General features: G+C 33.4%; 1 protein-coding gene across 2 annotated transcripts; it reads left to right on the forward strand.

The window, feature by feature from the left end:
- The first annotated feature begins 873 nt into the window (after window positions 1–873).
- Window positions 874–7,312, forward strand: LOC119638143 (ubiquitin domain-containing protein 1). Of its 2 annotated transcripts, none has more exons than XM_038034800.1 (4): window positions 874–1,325; window positions 1,398–1,647; window positions 4,674–4,914; window positions 7,051–7,312. In XM_038034800.1, the coding sequence occupies exons 1-4, from the start codon at window positions 1,244–1,246 to the stop codon at window positions 7,222–7,224; spliced, it is 747 nt and encodes a 248-aa protein (XP_037890728.1). In that variant the 5' UTR covers window positions 874–1,243; the 3' UTR covers window positions 7,225–7,312. The 2 variants fall into 2 exon arrangements, with proteins under 2 accessions (XP_037890728.1, XP_037890730.1); XM_038034802.1 differs by having other exon boundaries at window positions 875–1,325; window positions 1,410–1,647.
- Window positions 7,313–20,615: the final 13,303 nt, after the last annotated feature.

The following is a 20,615-nucleotide window of genomic DNA, read 5'->3' on the forward strand; positions in this document are numbered from 1 at the left end:
CAATATTATGATATTAGTAACCTTTATTAAGTAACACTTGCACCAGATAGTAGTAACAACAATAATTGGTTCTATTTCAATACTGTTGCGTTTCGTACGCAAATGCATTTACGTTTTAATACGTTACCCCGACTGTCACGGATGTGAATTGACCGATTTAAAAGCTGTGAACTGTGTCTTCAACAGAGAAGAGAAGATATCGTTAATGCTTTTAACACATCTAAATGTTAGTCCGTATTTTGGAAACGTAAGGTTCTTTTAGCGTTCGTTGTACAGTTTTTTTTTTTAGTAAAGTTGAGTTTTTTCATGTAAAGTTAATAATCATTTTTCTATATAGATTGATAAGCGAATTTTTAATCCTTGGCAAACCAACATTGTTTTCGATCATTGATCAACTTTCATTTAATTTTCTTATGTGTGTTTGTGTGTATCAATAAGATCAAAATACGTCATAACTACTCATGAAAAACCCAAAAACTCTTTCTCTTTTTTTGAATTGATTATATGAGCAATTACGTGACTGATACTTCACCGCATTATATTATATGTTTAGTAAGGCATTGGTGCGATGATAGCAATTAAAGAACGCATTAATGTCTGCGATCGTTACACTTTTATTTATGCAACAACTATAATTGATTAAAGTTTAAAAAATTTCTCCAATAAATTTACGATATTCAAACGTGTTCTCTTTTACTAATCAAATGTGTCATCTCTGTTGTAGCTCTCAGTATTTTTTGTTCCTTTTTTTAGTTATATAAAATCCCTTATACGGTAATCACACACCCAGCAAACGATTTTATACGTAATGATGGTAACACTGGCATTAGAAGTAGAATGAATTCATTTTACCAAATTTATACACATTTAAATTTAATAGGAAAAAAAATTGGGAAGCAAAGGAGCAAAATTATAAATTTAAAGTACACAAAATTTAACAGAGTAACGGTATCTCAAACATATCCACTTCAATAAATTAATTAAACAAAGTAATAATGAAAAACGCACAAAAATTTATTCAATATGAATGAATCAGAAACAGTGACAACGACAAGCAAGTGACCTCAAGAAGTGAAAATTTTGCATTTCTCAAAAAGAAAGAAAAAAAAAAAGTGAAAGAAAGGAAATATATTTACGCATATGCTGTGAATAGAAGTTTGCAAAAAAGAAAGGTAGAAAAAACTGGCCAAACTGTCCGTTATTACTGGCAAATATATAAAAAACAAGTCAAACTGCAGCTGAAATGGGCAGTTGTATGGGACGTTACAGTGGGGATAATGAAACAGTGAGTGTATCATCGGCCAGTGCGTCTCGACCGCCGACAGGTAAGTTCAAGGTTGACCTGTCAGCCAGTCATCACTATAAATATATAATTGATCGGTTTCATGCATATTGAGGACCCCAAATAGGAGCTGCCCGCAAAAATCGTCCTTTATGCCATGAAACAATACGTTGGCGATCAGATGTGCCATTAACAGAAGGTCAATTGCGTTCGAAGCGAGATGAATTCTGGGATACGGCACCCGCGTTTGATGGCCGCAAAGAAATATGGGATGCTTTAAGGGCAGCCACAACCGCTGCCGAAGGATTGGATTTTCAATTAGCTCAAGCCATATTAGACGGAGCAAATGTTTCAGTACCGAATGGGTAAGAAAAAAATCAAATCGAACACAAAGCTTTATTTTGTTCTTATTATGTGACAACAAAAAGGTCAAATGTCTTTTTGTTTATATCATCCACGGGACAAACAAAACATTTACATATATTAACATTATTGAGTAAACTAAAAATCGATAAAAGCCCTATGTATATATGCATAATAATAAATAGCGTGTTTATTGTCCGTCTGTCGTCATCAATACACATTCTTTTTAATGACCGCCTTGTTTACGCTGGTTAGATTTATTGAAATACATATATGAAACCCTGTTGCTAATTGCTTCAATTGGTCATAATAGGCATTATGACGAGTTGATGTTGCTTTCGTGTGTATGTTACAATTTTATTAAATTAATCCTGCAGACAAGAGCTCTGGGAGATTTCAATACATTCTCTGATGAATTTTTGTTTTTCCATCACGCTGTTAAAATGATAATGAGTAACAAAAATTTTTTTTTTTTAATTTAGCTTTGTTTTTATAGGCTTATATGTATGTGCGCTTTTATTTACACAAGTATAATAAAAATTTATTCATATATATATATATAATTAGTACCAATAGTTTAAGTATGCATACATATAATTATAGTAAGTGTAGTTGTAGTGTTATAAAGATGAGTAGATAACCTATTCTCGAACAGGTTAAATAGCAGGCAATAAATCAATGAAAGTTAAATTTTCATTTTAATAACAGTCAACCTATATTTGAAATCGTTTGGAAAGCGCGTTAAAGAGAATAAATTTCATAGATTTCTTACGCATGTTTTAGAGGTGGCAAAAAAAAACCCCCAGGAGTAGCCATTGGATTTCCGTAACCAAGATCGAATATTTATATGAAATAGACTTCGTAGAATTAATACACCTTTCGAAAGTGGAAATTTTTATGTCGATAAGCTCGCTGTCTACAATTCCAAACATTATAGGATGAAAAGCATATATTTTTAAATATATAAATGGTCAATTCTGGCTTGAAGTCATCCAATCAATCAATTATATATTAATTAATTTTACGCTTCAATGCCTTAAATGCGAAAGCAGGATTTTTTCAAGCCTTCCTCATTTATTTTTTTTTTTGGGAAGCGACTCACCGTTAAACACCTCAAAACCACTGCGATTGAAACGGTTATTCATGTAATGACTTGTCAATATAAGATATTATATAGAAAAGTGTTAAAAAATTGACCATATCCGATACATTTTGAAAATTAAAATTCTTTCCCACATAAGGACTTCTCAGAATATGGCGCTATATGGGGAGTGGTCGAAGAAGTGGACCGATTCGAATCATTTTCAATAGTATCAAATTTGATCAAGGTATCTCAATAATTGCGACTTGTAACTTGGACACAAATTTACATGAAGAGTCATCAAACGGAGAGACAGGCTTAGATCAATTCAGATAACGATTCGTATAATAAAAAATGGGTTCTTCTTAAGCCCTTCTGCTTGTTTCATACGCACCGTATTAAGTTACCACTGTGCCACAAGTAGTGTAGGGTATAACTAGCCCACACTTTACTTAATTACCATCTTTTCATCAACTTCGGAATTCATTCAACAATTATCAAAAAAAGAACCGATAATAATTTTAACCTCAACAATTTTTGAGTACAATTCATGCTGATACTCCACTCAACGGTTAGAACGTTTATTAGGTGGTTGCAAAAATTTTGATCATTTTTCACTTCAAAAAGGCGTTTATTGTGGAAAATTGGTGCAATATATGTTAACTAAAATAGTTTTCAACGCTGCCTACAACATCTTACAATATTTTTGGCGATATCGTGTCGAAAGAATTTACATTGGTTTGGCAGTGATCCACCCACCGACCCATTTTCGTCCTTCTTCGATTTTGCGAACCGGTATGCCAACCAAGCCATTTTGCATCGATCTGAGCAAGCGGTAATTAAGCGATGCCATATTTGGTGACCGCGCTGGGTGTGACAGAACTTCCAATATGAGCTGCAACAGTGTGTCCTGGATAAATCTTGCAATAAGTGGCGAAAAAATGGTATTTTCAATCAGTTCACGTTGCCACTTTTAAACTGTTGAAACCAAAACCGACAATTGAGATGTGATGGAACAGCCTCACCATAAGTCTCTGATTATGTTTGGTGGGCTACGGCTGCAGGTTTCTTGAAATGAGCGACAAAAGTAAGGAATTAAAGAGAAGAAGAATTTTGAGCGCTTCCTATTTACCATCGGCATACGCTGAATAAATCAGTAATATTAAATGAAAAGCTGTTATTTTATGTAAAGGAAGATCAAAACTGTCGAATTCATCCCTTGTCTGCATTGTTATTTCCCTTTTTTTTTATCACTTTTACTTGTAGAGGTTATTGATCAAAACTTCTGCAAACACCTACTATATATATATATATGTATACATGTATATATATTTCAAGTGCTGATTTTGCCCTTTGTGAGTGAAGCTACCCTACAAATGATTACAGCTTTAATTGTAGAATATTAAGGCTAAGGTTTCGTTTTCTTTTTCTTCTCCAACGGGACTAAAAATCTAAGCAGCTGCTGGAAAAGAAAGTCTAAATGGAAAATGATATGATTTTCAATATTTTCGTCAATACTGACTTTCTTTCAACCTCAATCTAACCTTCAATCCAATCTAGGTAATAAAATGTACCTAGCAATTAGGAGTTCAAACTTGGACATTATACAATCGGGCATTAAAATGGTCTATGACAAGTGTCTGCCTTGATAAATAGAAATTGTTTTAAAAAGAATACTTACTAAACATCCTCATTCTTTTATGTAAGCTAATCTAATATTTAAATTTTTTTATTTATTTTTTTTTTTTATTTTAGGAGATTGGAAAATTAATTTGCTTAGCAAACCTTTTAGGTATTTTCGTATTTACATTTTTCATATGAATACCTTAGCGTTTATAAATTGAAATGCGATAAGCGCGTTAATAATAAATAATAAATGCCTGCATGCAATTAAAAAATTAATTATTATTGATTAACGTGTTCTAATTGTTTTCTTTTGCTTTACAGTTACCTGACTGAATGTTATGATGAGTTGGGCACACAATATAAAGTGCCGATCTACTGTTTATCGTATCCTATAAACATTGTTAAAGAGGAAAATGGTCGCGATTCGCCGGCCGAATTTTCGGAACCAGTTGATGGCGGCAATGAAATATTCCTAAAGCTAAGAGTATCCTCCACTATGTCGGACATTAAACTACCCGTGTACTCAAAAGATACAGTTGGCCAATGTAAAAAGAAACTTCAGGTTAGTTTGCTGCATATTTACAGGTGCAAGAGGATTTAGGGAATAAGTGTTACGTAGTCTCTAAAACTAATTGTTTTTAATTTCCAAATCATCAAAGTTTTGTTTTTTTTTCTCTTTGTTTTCTTTCAACTATATCGCTTAACTGCAAGTACAAACCTTGCTGTGTATCGAAACCATGCTTCATAGGTACGGAGATAAACAGGGGGATTGTCTGCAATTTGTAACAACAGCTCTTAACTTAATTTAATCCCTCAAGCATTTCTTACGGCAATACGTTGACAATATTAACAAATAAGAACGATATGCTCTATTGTGATCGAATGATCTTAAAAGAAAAAAAAAACCGAAAAACCTAAATTTTCATACTCTATAATATTAAGTGGGCGTGGCTGGTAAATACACGCGGAATACGCACATACGTCTGCCGTAGTTTATGGGTAACGAGTATAAAATCGTACAGCCAGAGGCGTTCGCAATTCATGTTGCATTGTGCAAGTATGCTTTCATCAAATGGTCGCATAACCTGAATGCAGGCTCTTACCAAGTAGCGAGTAGATCAATTTTTGCGGCCAAAAGAATATTTGCTGCTAACATTACGTGTAGATGGACGGATGGGCATGTCTATTCGACAAATCTATTCAGAATTTGATGCTTGATTGCATATAATTCATTGTCTGTGTATGTGCATGCGTGAAGTGTGTCATATATCCTTTACTTGACGCGAGTTTCCTTCCGAAATCTCTTTTTGGACGTTGTGAACGTTTTGATAAAACGAATACAATCCCCTATCCTTGGGTGGTGTGTATCACCCAAAAGAAATCTTCAGATATCCTAGGAGGTGTAAATATTCTTGATAAGCGTGAAATTCTGAGTTGATTTAGCCATGTCTGTCCGTCTGTACGGTGTTTGTTGTTGTCGCTCTCCTGGTCGCAAAGATGGAAATATCGACTTCAAATTTGGTAGAAGCATTCGAAGTTTTTGCACGCAGTTTGGTATTCAAAATGGGCTAAATTGGTCAGAGCAGATATGCTCCCGCAGTGGAGCATAAACTGAACGTAACTTGGTTTTTCTTAAAAAAATTTGTGGGTTCTTGCTCATTAGTCAGAAGTTATAAAAGATAGAAGACTCAAATTTTCCACATCTACTTTACGAAGCTCTTTACTCCTTACGCGCAAAAATGGAAAATATCCGCCCACACAAAGTTAGAAGTGATTAAGTTTTGTTTTTTTTTTTCCCCTTTTTTGAAATTTTATGCTTATTTATCATAAAGTAAATAAGACAGAATGTTTAAAACTATTTTATACATTCCTCAATCTGCCTAAAAGTGGGTTAATTTTAAAATGAATATGGTAGAGGCCGTGATTAATTTTTTCCTAATAATGCCAGCGATATGGGTATCACATAAGAGGACTTGGAGAATATGGATATATTCAGAATCCCTTTCTGAATCGATTTTCTATCCGTTTATCCATCCATCTTTCCGTTTTTTTTGTTTGGCTTGTCTAGGGCTACACTTTTTAGATATTTTGATGAAATTTGGCACATAGACCAGCTTTTTACGCAAAGACGAGCGTTATTGAAAATGGTTCGGACCGGACTGGACCGCCTTCTTGAGCAATTTTCTTAATTCCGTCCTAGTTTGAAGGGTCGTTATGTAAATAACTGTAGTGTGGTGTAGGATATTTATTAGCGGGTCATTGCCTACTATGACATTTTTAGTTGCCATTCACTATAGCTACGACTGAAGAAAGCTTTACCTACCTTCAGATTTGAACCGCGAATGCTGACTTCGCAGTGAGGGTTTTTATTTACTCGGTTACTTAGTCGGTCCGTGCATACCGTCCGTCTTGTTTTCTTGCGTTCATGCTGCATAACACACTTTTTGAAATATTTTGATGAAATCTGGATGACATATTTTGGCTCAAGGATGAATTCTATTAAAAATGAACTGGATCGAATCACTTTTTCAACCCTTTCCCATATAACATCTTATTTTGAACAATTGTTACATGAATAACCAAAATGATGTAGGGCATTTAACTGTGGCCCGTGTCCCGTGTCCCACTATAGTTTATTTACTTCTTTTTAATTATTAAAGCGAGTTATATATACATATCTTCTATTATGTACTTATAGGCTCTCGAAGGTGTTGAGGCATGTTGTCAACGTTGGTTTTACAGCGGTAAATTGTTGGGTGACAAAGTACCCATCGAGGAATGTAATATACAAAGCGGTTATGTTGTGCAAGTGATTGTAAATAGTGAACATTTCAATCATGACAATAGCACAAGTATCGCGCCTGCAAGCTAGCCAACGTCCTCTAAAAACAATTGTTTACGATTAATATTAACAATAAGAACAGCACCGAAAGCAGCAGCAGCAGTAGTAGCAGCGGCAATAGTAAAATTAATATCAAATTTTATAATTTTGATTTTAATTTTAGTAAATATTTTATTCAGACCAAATATTTTAAAAAAGCAAAACTACGCAATAAAAAAATACAATATTTTAGTTAATGTTTGTTGCAACGGGCTAAACGTTAACAAAGTAAGGAATGATTTTCTATTAATCAGTACAATGCAAGGCAAATAGAACTCAATATCAATTGAATTGAAATTTCATTTAAAAGAACTATATATATATATATATATACATTATATATATAGGATATATATATAGTATATATGTGCAATATATATATACATATATATTTAGGATATATATATATATATATACATATACATATATATATACATATATATATACATATACATATATATATACATATACATATATATACAATACATATATATACATATATATATTGTATATACGTATCTATATATCTGTATACCTATACATATATATATTAAATAAATTAATATACTAAACATTTTGTAACCAGAAATTTGTTTTCAATTACAATTTTACGGTTGTGGTAAACAAGTCTCATTTGTTTCTCTGCCTTTTTTTCTCTTTCGCTTTTAATTAAAATGAATCTAAAATAATGTAGAGAATACGAAAATTAATATCTAATAAAAATTAATTCAGTTAGTTTTCAATTAAGAATTTTTAATGTAAATATAAATCCCTTTTAGGGTTTCGTTATTATTATATTAAAAGAATTAAAAATGAGAAAATAGAATTAAAAAACAAAATATTAAAACAATTAAATCTAGGAAATATTAATAATTATTATTTAAATATTTAACAAAACTTGTAAAAAAAAAAGAATAAATAAATAAAAATAATAATATAAACGAATTTTCGTTTACGTGTACATTTTACAATCACGACAAAATACACATACACACACACACACACACACACACACACACACAAACACAAACACAAACACACACACACACACAGTAACAAACAATAACAATAACGGTAAAAGTCTAATTGAAATATAAATGAAATTAATATAGAATTGATTATTAAACTTGAATATTGTATAGAAATTAATTTAATAACTTTATATAAAAAAGTAATTAAAAGTTAAAATTTATACTTATGTGTTAATGTTTATAACCAAATATGTAAATAAGCCAGCCATACATATATATATAAATATATATATATCTATATATATATATATATATATATTCGTACATATATACATATATATATATATATTATTTTATTTAATATTTAATTAATAGTATGTTTACCACTGTACTGAAATAATATTCAATTGTGTAACATAACATACACGCAGACTTAAATACATCCATTGCTCATTTATTATTTACCCAATATTTATTTATTTAATTAGAGAATAGAAAGAAAGACAATTTGTAAAAATTAAAAAAAAAAGAAGGGCAAAAAAGCAGACTCTACAATTGCTTTTCTTTGCTCTAAAATTAAATTTGATTTAAATTAAATTTTTTTTTTTTCGAGCCACCCATTACCGAAAATTGCCGAATATATTAAATAATATATATACTCATGCATATGGCATATCTACACACATTGATATAATCTGTTATATACATACATATGCATATATATGTATCAGATATAATCTGTTATGTATTTATGTATACAAATTGTTTGGCACAGACCGGGGTTTAAAAGCGGGTGCAATGGGCCATGATTTCACGCACAATCAATACGAAGCAGCTGCTTACAATTACATAGTAATCCAGGTTATACTATATATGCCCACATGAACGAAGAAATCATTTGGAAAATATTATTCTCGGTTTTTCCTTTTCTTTGCTCTTCCAAAAATCGTAAGGCATATATTCCTGTTCGACTTGCAACTGGATGCAAATTTAACCAGGTTTGGCCAAGTCTTAATTCAACTATTTTTAAAATATTATTCTCGGCTTTTTACGACAGATTTATATTAGTTTGTTCATATATATATATATATATATATATATATATATATATATATGTATATATTCCGGACTTTGCAACTTTGTACAGGTTTGTCGGGGTGTTAACTCACCTTACGACCTTCAGACGTTTAAATTGAAGCTGAAAACCAGCCGCATGGCTTAAGACCACAAGTCAAGCTTGGAAGTGTTCGTTATGCGCCCGCAAATACCTAACCCATTGAGCGGTAATTATTAAAGGTTCGCGTTAAGAGGTGTGTAACCATTTTTTTTTTTTTTTTTTTGGTTTATAGGATTTGGGAGTGGGGGTGGAGGGCTGGTGTCATAAATATATAAAGGCCTACTTATACCCATCGGATGTCTTTCCAGAATTTGTAGGTGCACCATGAGTGTAAGTTTCCGAACTACTTTGCTTAGCATGATAGTTTTAAAAATTACTTATACATATATACTTGGCTTATAAATTCGTAACATAAATTCTCAAACTTCGGAAACTTGCTTGTAATGCCTGAAAGATTAGATTCCGTTGTGAGGGACTTTAATGAAAATAAAGTGTTTCGGTAGCTTGTATCTAAATTGTTCTGCAGTTAATATGCTTCTTAATGACGCAAAAATATTTAAGTTTTGTATGAAGGTGTATCGCAATCAATATTGAAACCCAAGTTCATTTATGTGCTTTAAGAAGTGGTTATTGTTCAAATATGCCCAGCGTTCTCTTTCGCCTTTTAAACTTTACAACGGGCAACGGCTTCTAATGTCGGGTGAGTTGAGTCATGTCCACGTCTACGATCGTTGCTCTACTCCATTATGCTGCGTATTATATGGTGTGCGTGCGCCCTTTATCTGCGCTTTTTAATAATATTTTTATTTTATTATTGACCTGCTATTCGGTACCATTGCAAAGATCTGACTCTTGAACATGTACTACCGCTTTTCGTGCGTTCCTTGAACTTGTCTATGACTTCGCTTTTACTTTTTAGGAAACAAATTTCTTGGTTTGCCTTAGGAACGGGTGCGTACCTTACCATAACCGCTATGACGTATAGGATCCAGGTAATTCCTTACTTTTTCGTTTTGAATGGGGGTGAATAGCGTCTTGATTGTTTTTCTCGGTAGAATTAATGCTTGATCTTATAATTTAATCTCAGATGCTTTGGTCATGGCTTACAAAATATATTTTGTGCCTTGTCTTATAGTACCAATGACGTGTTACGTCTTCTTTTCCGTTCACATTGCATCCACGGACATTTCTTATGAAGGAAACTATGGTTTCTTTAATTTGTAAGTTTTGGTAGGAACTCTTTCTTGTGGAAAATAACTACGTCATTACTATCGGCTATCTTGAGGATCCGTAATATAATTTTGTTAACTAGATCATAGATAGAAGTGTTGAGGAATGTCTCTGCCTTAAATAGGCAGAAAACTGGCAACGTTTTATAGAGTTCTTAAGTTCTGTTTCAATAAGAATTCGAAGGTAAAGCGTTTTCTTTATACGATGTTATAAGATAGTACAGTAAACAAGTTTTAGTTTACTCAAAAGCTTGCAAAATTCATAATTTTGAGTGACTAACATGGGGAACCTTAGTTAATATCAGTTTTGTCATTTTAATTTATGAAAATCCTATGACCCGGGCGATTGAGTATTGGTTTGATTATGATTAACGCAACATACCAAATATTTAACACATAGGCAGTTTGATCAAAATATAACGAGAATTTTTGATTCACTACAATCTAAGAGTCTTTAATACTGAGTCGTTCATCGCTATTGCTCATCCTTAGAATAACTTGGATGGGAAAGGCCCTTGTTTTAAAACTTATTTCGATTTAACAATTTGTTTGTTTAAAAATTCGGGTTGAAAACTCGTTTTGAATTTCGCTAAGAAAAAGTCATGAGAGCCATGCCATGTGGAAAACGATCGTTATGACACCACACACACAAGCCTCATTTCATAGTCAAGTAAAACTTGTTTAGCATGACCCCTATAAAATTTTTATTTTTCCAACGATTTCCTTAACAGTTATTCTGCAACAACGAAGAGCAATTTCTTCCATCCCCAAACGTATCTTCTTGATGTGCCAGGCAGCCTTTCCTTATGGATTTTGAATACCAGCCATCTGTAACTTTGAAGAACTATTTCTTCGATTTTTAACAAAATTTCCGTCAGTTATGGACATGCGCAGGCTCAGGGATATGTTCTTGACCTGCCTGCAAACCTTTCCATCCTTCAAAAACTCATCGTTGTTACAAGAGCAAAAGCAACGAAGGCGGATTTTTTCTAAATAAATTAAAAAAATGGTCCTGATGAGTTTTTGAAAAGTTTTCGAATCCGCTAAAGAGATTTTCTTTCCCCTTTTTTCCTTTTTCTTTCTCTTGGCAAATATAAAGCAGGCTTAAAAAGTGTCTGCGAATTCTCTTGTACGTCATTGAGTAAACTGTTGCTAAAAGAACTTAGTAGAAACCGTTTCAATACACGAAATACAGGTAAAGCAATTTGAAAATTCTCATTAATTTTTGATCACGATATATATTTTGTTGGTTGCAAGAATTTTCGATTTTTACTTTTAATAAGGATTGAAGGGTGTATCTGTGACTAGGTTCATATATTTTCCCACTTCCTGACATATCGGAACCCGTAGAGACTGTCTTCGAATAGAATACTTGAATACAAATACAACCTATTTTCTGTGATTAATTTTTTATTTTTAAATTAACAAAGTTTTTAAGAGCGTTAAAAATGCTTTTCACCATTCGGATCAATTGTCAGTATTTAATTTTTCTTCTTCTTCATGTTTCCGAATTATCTAATTATATTACCAAATATAATGGCATCCCGCACGCATTCACGGTGATGGGTGAAAAAAAGCTTTAAACATATTTTATTAATTAATATTTACATAATTTAAATATTTTCTTTTAAATAACTAAAAAGCTTTTCAAAGTGAAAAACTTTTAAAAATATTTTTTTTTTTTAATACATATGTTTTCTTTGGTTATTACAAAACAAAGGATACGTTAAGTAATTACTTTAATATTGTAACGAAGCAAATTAACAATAAATCCGAGAAAAAAAAAAAAAAAAGATAAAATAAATATATAAAAATCCGACTTTTAATTTATTAACAGAAAAATTTTCAAAACTTAACAATATATTTTTATATTCCTTAACAACATAATGGGAGGATATAACATTTACATTCAAACCAAATTGAAGTAGTATTGATGTAGTTGGCATCTCCGTAATGAAATCTCTGAGGAGGGCAAGTTTGGCTTCCATAGTAAGAGAAATTTTGATAAAAAGGTGAAAATTAAGAATGGGGAGACGTGCTTTACTTGTTCACAATCACTTTGACTTGCACTCTTTAGTAGATGTTGGTGAAAAATTTCTTATTTCTTTTTATGCACTATACCACTTGTGGCCCAGAGTACATTAGATTTGTATGCAGAGGTAAGCAATACATAGAGGGACATGCGGTAGATTCACCTGATATTATATTTGTTTGTTTGTCCGTCTGTCCCTACTATTTTACGCTATATTTAACCTATAAGGCGCAATGTTTGAGATACTATGGCTGTAGGGAGACACACCTCTATGCCCTATATCGCCCACCTGTTATTCAAAGTAAATTGCTATATTGTTCTGATCCAGACCATTTTCAATAGGGTTCACCCTTGAGCCAAAACTTATCAGTGTTCCGGATTTTATCAAAATATCGCAAAAATTGCGATATATAGGTTGAACATAACAGACAGATGGACAGAAAAATTTAGAATAACTTTCTAAATCAATCGGTAGAAAAAGGTGATTTTATACTAAATCTTCCAGGGTATTGCATACATCCGCACAAACTAAATATACATTTGGACCGCAAGTGGTTTAGGGTAGAACTAATAAACACGAAGGAAGATTGCTAGGTTTCGTTCATGGTATCCGGCTAACAAGAACCACTTACACTTTCAAAGTATTTTAGCAAAGTAATCTTGAGCTTGATTTTGCAAATCTTAGATAACGCTTTCCCTTTCGTATGCTGTTCTTCATAGAAGGTAGGAAAAATATATTGGCCTCACCTCATTGGTGATTTGCTCACAAGAGTTACTGTAGTTCTTAAAATTTCCATGTTTAGTTATACCCTACACCGCTTATAGTACAGGATAGATTAAGTTTCTGCGGACATATTTAACGCCCAGGAGCGCACCCACTTATTATTGTTCTTATTTTTGCATGAAATTACTACTAAGAGTCAAAATCGCAACATATCAAACCTTAGACCTTTCTGCCCTACAAAGAGTCAATTTTTATAAAAATCCTTATCAGGGTAGGAGTTGCAAAATAGACCAAGATGGTCGAAATTTGGTACAATTAATTTTTTTCTATTAAATCACTAATACGATATGATATTCATCAGTTTTCGTTATATATGAGAGGTACTCAAAAATTTCCCCAGTCGGTCCAAAATTTTCAAACTAATTTAGAATGCCAAAGTACTTCTACGTAGTCGCTTTAGCCAAGAAACTTTGAAAATTGCAATCTTTTTCCATATAACGGCTTTTCAGTAGCAGTGGTCGGAAAAGTGGACCGATCCGAACCATTTTCAATAGCGTTCGTCAAATATATCACTATACCAAATCTCATCAAAAATAGTAGTTTGAACACATTGCAAATGAACTCCTAAGCCATCGCAAACATGCATAAGCTTGACAACCGATAATAGTTAACAACAATTAATTTTCGAATTATAATGACTTTTTAAGGTTAAGAATTATTTTAAGTAAGACATAGGTAAATCACGCGTATTAAGCTATGTCGCTTTAATGGACTTTAAAGAGTCCGATAATGAGAATAAGGGATAGACGTCGTTTAGGTTCTTGCAAACAGCTCATAATTATATTTACATTGACTAAGCTTAATCAAGATAAAGTGCTTAGAGAAGCGGTTAGGGATATTAAAGCTTATTCCACCAAGTAATGTAGGCGAGTCAATAGCATTATTTATTACTTTGATTACTGAGGAAACGCCAAGAACAAACCTACGTTTTTCGAGAGACGGTAAGGACAACAGAGGTAACCTATTCTCATAGCGGGGAAGGGAGGCAATCGGATCCCAATTCAAGAATTGCTTTTGAACAGATTCAATTGAATCTACACCTAGCACCTATATGAAGGAAAACACACAACAGAGGCATACTCCAGTAAAGGTCTAACCAAACACATGTACAACCTTTCCGTAGTGGAAGAATCATCAAGCTCTTCGGACCACCTCTTTATAAAACCAAGCGCGGACGTAGCTTTGCTTAACGAAAGCTCAATATGCAATTTAAAACGTAGTCTATGGTCAAATAAAACGCCTAAATCTGTAGACGCAGCGACGTCGTCCAACCTATGCGAATCAATGAAATAGTGAGTAATGAATGACTTTCTTCTTGAGAAACAAAAGCTTCTTACATTTATTTAGATTTAGTTTCAGAAGATTTAAAGAGCACCATGCAACCAAACTATTCAAGTCACTTTAAAGCTGATGTTTTTACAAATAAGGAAGAAAACAGTTTCACATCATCAGCATACATTAAGATCTGGCTGGAATTAATCACCCCACTCATAGCTGCCTTGAGGTACGCCAGACGTCGCGGGGGATTCATCCAAGGTGATGAAGTTAATCAAAACTCTGAATTATCTACTGTGCAGCTAAGAGCATACAAATTTCACTAAATAGAAAGGCTAGCACGAGGCTTGGAGTTTAAAGATAAGTAAGTTATGGTTAACCATATCAAACGCTTTGCTTAAATCAGTGTATATCACATCTGTGCGAGAGCGACTAGAAAAAGCATTGAAAACATGACAAGTAAACTCTAACAAGTTAGTGACCGTAGATCGCCCTTTGCGAAAGCCATGCTGGTGTGGGGAAATATACGAACTAATGGCAAAGGCCAAATGCTAAGTCACGCAACGAAAATAATTTGTGTTAGGATTAAGTGAGACGCGATTAGGTGCCCACGACTGTCGATAAACTTCGTTTACGTCGCCGTGTTTTCTACGAATTACAACAATGCAGAAATGCTATAAAAGCTTGTAAAAAGCTTGTTATTGCAAGTGTTCCGTGCAGTACAGTTTCGGATGCAGAAGATGGTTCGTAAAAGTCCAAATAGATAATTTCGACCATTCTGATAAGCCACGCTCTGGATGACGAGTACATTGTCATGTTTTTTGACAGTATCGGAGATTGCGGAAAGATTTTATTTACTTTTACAAAGAATTTCATATCACCCACAGAATTTTTTGGTCAAGAGCTACCAACCTGTAAGGCGCAGTCCTTTGCAGCATGTTTTTCATTCTTGCTTTTTAAACAAAGGAAATTAAATAATGGAAAGTAAAATTAAAAAACTTAGGCGCCTTCGCGCTTTATAAATTGAAAACCGCGGTCAAAGAGCCAGCAGGTAGCACATCTGCCGTCAAAGGTAGACGATATTAACATAGTAAAGACATACAATGGGAATTATGTGGATCGTATATCAAAATGCACTGATAAAGTAATTTTATCGAAGACATATTGTGACAACAAAATCGTGCACGGCTTGCCGAATCAAGTAATTGTAGCGCCAACAACCAAAGAATGCAGCGCTGCATTATCCTACTGGGAAGCATCATAATCGAGTGATATTTTCTGGTTTTTTTTCTTTTCCTTCCAGTGGTCTTAGAGTAATATCTGTTGCAGCGTTGCTGACGTTTGCTAGTAATTATTCTAAAATTTTATTTTGAATATTTTATAAAATCCAAATAAGAATATTATAATCAAGCAAGGCCGACTTTTAAACATCCTACATCACTTTCGTCACGAAAATTTCACATTATTTTCATGGAAAGGCATACTTTCCATCTAGAATGCCGAAATACTACTAATCAGCCACTTGGGCAGAGAAATTTTAAAAATTGTAATTTTTTAACGGCATTTCAAAAGAAGGCGTTGTACGCGGAGTGGTAGAAGAAGTGAGTCATTTTCAATAGCGTTCGCCGTTGGGTCGAAGCATGTCAGTGCATCAAATTTCATCAAAATATCTCGAAAATTGCGGCCGTTCGTAGACAGACACTGACAGACAGACAGGTTTAGTCTGACAGATGGATCTGTCTTAAGCCCTTCTAGGCGTTATCTATATCCGCAAAAACTTAATATACCCACAAGTAGTGTACGATGACGAATCGGTTCAGAAGGGACTTATCTATCTCTCTGCATATATATCACGCATAGCCTATATGGCATTGATTTCAATTATTAAATGAAAAAGTAAATTTTATTAAAACAAAATTGAAAAATCTTTTCATTTTAGTCGGCTCGTTACTCTTGTATGCACATAAACTAATTGTTTGGCAATATTTTGGTTTTTTTTTTTTGTTGCTTTTTGCTCACTAACTATTTGCCAGTAACTGCATATTTTTGTAATAAATATAAAATAAATAATTGACTTTATTCCTAGATACATAGCATGCATGAGTACGTGTGAATTATTTATTTTTATAAAAAACTTTTATGTGCTCATATGTGAAACTAAATATTTTATGAATCGTTTAGCAGTTGTAATGGAACGTGCCATAAAAGTTTATAGAACTACTATTGAAGGATATATGAATCTTAGCTACATAAAGGGAATCTAACCTTATCTCGTTATAAAGCAATAAATGCATATACAGCCAAGCGAAAATTTACTCACTTTTATATATCATACTTAACATAGCAGTATGGATAATAGGTAAAATTGTAAAATGGGAAATCTTGACGAAAATTTACTCACTTTTATATATCATACTTAACATAGTAGTATGGATAATAGATAAAATTGTAAAATGGGAAATCTTGACTTGCAAACGTTATTGCCTTGCTAAAGTTCCTTAAAGAAAATACATTTGAAAGGGAGTAAATATATTATAGCTTTAAATACGCTACTAAAAAAATTGTCCAGTATTATTAACATTATCCTTCTTTGGGTCAAAATATGTCAATGTGTTATATTTCGTCAAAGTATCTGAAAAGAAGACAAGATGTACAGAAAGGCTCAGAGTCATTTTCTGGTCGCAATTTTTCATATTTCAGAATATGATTCTGAATCGATAGGTATAATAAAAAGTGAGTCTATGGTAAGACCTTCTGCTTGTTACGTACGTCCGCATAAATTTAATAAGTGGTGCACGTGCTTGAATTCTGGCGAAAAGACCCGATCAAGTGTTTCCTTCACCTAGGAAAACAAGACCGATAGGAAGGCAAACAAACTGACATTGGGACAGATGGACAGACGGGCGTAGCTGGAATCGATTTAGAAAGCGATGTAGAAGCGACTTTGTTATAATAGAAGTTAGGTCTATTTCAAGCACTTTAGAGCGTTGCATATATGACCACAAACTCGACATATCCTCGTATGGTGTAGTGTACAACAATTCGATTTTAACATTTTTGCTTATCGATGCACAGAAGTTCTTCTTTTTATGCGTAATGGCTCAGACGATGAATTCTGTTCGTACAACGCATCGGGCCCGTCAATAATTTCAAAAGAACGCATTGTACGGGAATTGGTCGAAGAAGTAGTCCGATCCTAATGGTTTTCAATAGCGTTCGTCCCTGGATCAAAGAACGTCACCGCATCAAATTTCATTGATGTCGTGAACATTACGACTCGTAGGTTGAACACAAAAATCCATGGATAGACGGACAGACCGAAGTATTATATATTTTCTTTATCAGTACAATAAAAGGTGGTCCTTTTAGATGTTACATACGTTCGCACGGACTTAATATACCTTGTAACACAAGTGGTGTAGGGTATAAAAATTCACCGTCTTACGTACTTAAAATCTTATCAGCTAAAAAGAAACGTTGTCGTATGGTTACTGCTGGCCCCTTGACTGGAAAGACTTTATGTAAATACAGGTCTGTAATGCATGTGTTACGGATAAATTATTGTCCTAGAAAAACTTCGGCTCGAACGAAATTTACAGTTTGAATTGTGATCTCCATAAGATAGGTAGGGAAGTTGTTCTTAAGCCCAGCGGATCACGTATCGCTGTTCGCATTTTAATCAAGCAGATTGCTAATCTTACGATCAATAAGGGCAAAGTATATATCCAGGAGTCAATTAGCATAAAAATATTTTTATTTCTCCACACTTATCGGTCAATCACGTAGATTAAAGCTCGCTTGATCGTTTAACTGTTAAGCTATTGCTTTTTTTGCATTGCATGCTATTAATAATCAATTAAAATTTTTAAATTGTATTTACCTTTGTGTGGAATTAGGTAAAAAAAAATAATAAGTGATAATTAATATATAGATATAGACTGATTTGTAGACATTTTGTGTAAATGCACTATAATATAATATTTTTAATTGCGTCGTTCTACGGAACTCGAATTATATTTCTGCTTACACTGTTACCATTATTGTTCGTCGATTTCTTCTTCTTTGATCTTTCGTATTTAGTTTAAGTATGTGTGGATGCATGCATTGACTCGAAAGATTTGAGATAGATTAGTTATATCAATTCAAAATCGGTTCATTGTGATTTTTTGAACTGAAGCATGTCCGACCATCTGTCCATTTGTTTGTGTTTCTGACATCTGTTCATGTTCTTTTTTTCTGTTTTTTTTTTTTTTTTTATGTGTTCAAACGCTTGGGAGATGTTTCCTATTCTCGCGAAACATGATGAGAATGCGAAAGAAATGAGGAAAAATAAAATAATCTCGAGTTGAAACAATCGAATCATCGTTGTCCTAAAAACCACAAAAAAGTAAAAGAATTAAACTCTTATACCTTATTATATGGAGAGGGAGCGGCTGTTTTTTCTATTTTCAAAATAAAAATTTTTTATCGCATAGGCATGTGGGCGTTGTAGGCGTTATTTTCAAAATCTTTTGCGGATTTGTAGGCGATGTTTCCATTTCCGCTAATGGGAGAAGGTTTATCACAAATACTACACAGTTGCGCAGATTGACATGTGGCCAGACGAACAGACAGATTTGTTTAGCTGTATTCCAAGTTTGAAACTCACCAAGAATTTGTATACTTTGTAGAGTTCTGAAGCTTGTTTTTGCGCCTTATAAAGGTATAAAGGTAAAGGAAAAAACTTAAATTTTGATACACTATAATAACGGACTGGCGTGGTCAATTTTTTCTCGCCCATAGAATATGAATTCAAATTTTTGTACATTCATCTGCTATGGTTTATGAGTAATGAGTAAAAGACCAAGACCATTACACAGGCGAACATGTCTAATCAAAAATATATATACTTTGCAGGGTCTCTGATGCTTCTTTCTGGGCGTTGCAAACCTTTTGACAAAATGAATGCGCGCCTCATCCTTCAGTGAAGGACATAAAAATAGAGCTGTAGCCTAATGCGGGTGTGCCCAATCGGTAAGTGTTAAGCCTTTATCGACTGAGCACTCGCTATAGCTACGATCAAAGTAAACTCTACCGCACTGAGCACAAGGTCCGAAATACTTGTATGAAAATTTGGCACATTGACATGTTAGAGGCCAAGCATTGATTGGAAATGAATTGAATCGGAAAATTTTTACGACCACTCTTCGTGTAAAGCTCTAAATTAAAACAGAGCTGGGCCTGCCATTAGATACTCTACATTGCAACTCTACCTTTATTTTCGTGATAAAATACATAAACTGCAACTTTTCTGGATCTAAAACTGTTTACAGTAGCCCTTATATGAGAGAGATCGCAAAACTTTACCGAGCTTGTCTAAATTTAGCAAAGTTTATCTTCTTTTTGAAGATCTTATAATTATTCACCTATTGTTGCTATAAAGTACTACAAAGCAGATCTTGGTGCCATGCAAAAATGCCTTTATACTTAGTGGGACCCAAACAGCAGATCTACGTTGTCCTGGCCACTGTCAATTCCAATCCCAAGTTACAGTTAAACATCAATTTTAAAGATTAAAGTAGACCCACTAAACCTGCCTGTCTGTCCGTCCGTCCACGCAATTTTATGTTCATGCTGCAGGTCACAATTTCTGAGGTATTTTGATGTAATTTGGTACATGATGAAATTTAACCCATAATAGGAATTTAAAATAAAAAAATTTACTGCACCAAATTTGGACCATTCACGCCTATTTTTAGATTCTATGCTATACTAGGATTTTTATGAGAATTTTTGTTTTTTAGTGTACAAAAGTTTCAGTTCAGGGCATCATTTTTGCGTCGTACGGTAAAAAGGAGTATTGTGTTAGAAAATGTGGTACAGGGTATACAATAGTAGGCCTAGCACGACTATGATGTTTTCACTTGTTCACGTTAACTTAGTATGCCGAAAGACGATTTTTCATCGATTTTGTCGAGAAATTTTAAAAATTGCA

This window comes from Glossina fuscipes, unplaced genomic scaffold (genome assembly GCF_014805625.2).
Source record: "Glossina fuscipes isolate IAEA_lab_2018 unplaced genomic scaffold, Yale_Gfus_2 73, whole genome shotgun sequence".
Classification (NCBI taxonomy): Eukaryota; Metazoa; Arthropoda; class Insecta; order Diptera; family Glossinidae; genus Glossina; species Glossina fuscipes.

Excerpts from the sequence above, each read along its gene's own strand:
- LOC119638143 (XM_038034800.1), top strand. The coding sequence starts at position 1,244 with ATGGGCAGTTGTATGGGACGTTACAGTGGGGATAATGAAACAGTGAGT. Across the intron at positions 1,648-4,673 it reads AATGTTTCAGTACCGAATGG|TTACCTGACTGAATGTTATG; the intron begins GTAAGAAAAAAA and ends TTTGCTTTACAG. Across the intron at positions 4,915-7,050 it reads AATGTAAAAAGAAACTTCAG|GCTCTCGAAGGTGTTGAGGC; the intron begins GTTAGTTTGCTG and ends ATGTACTTATAG.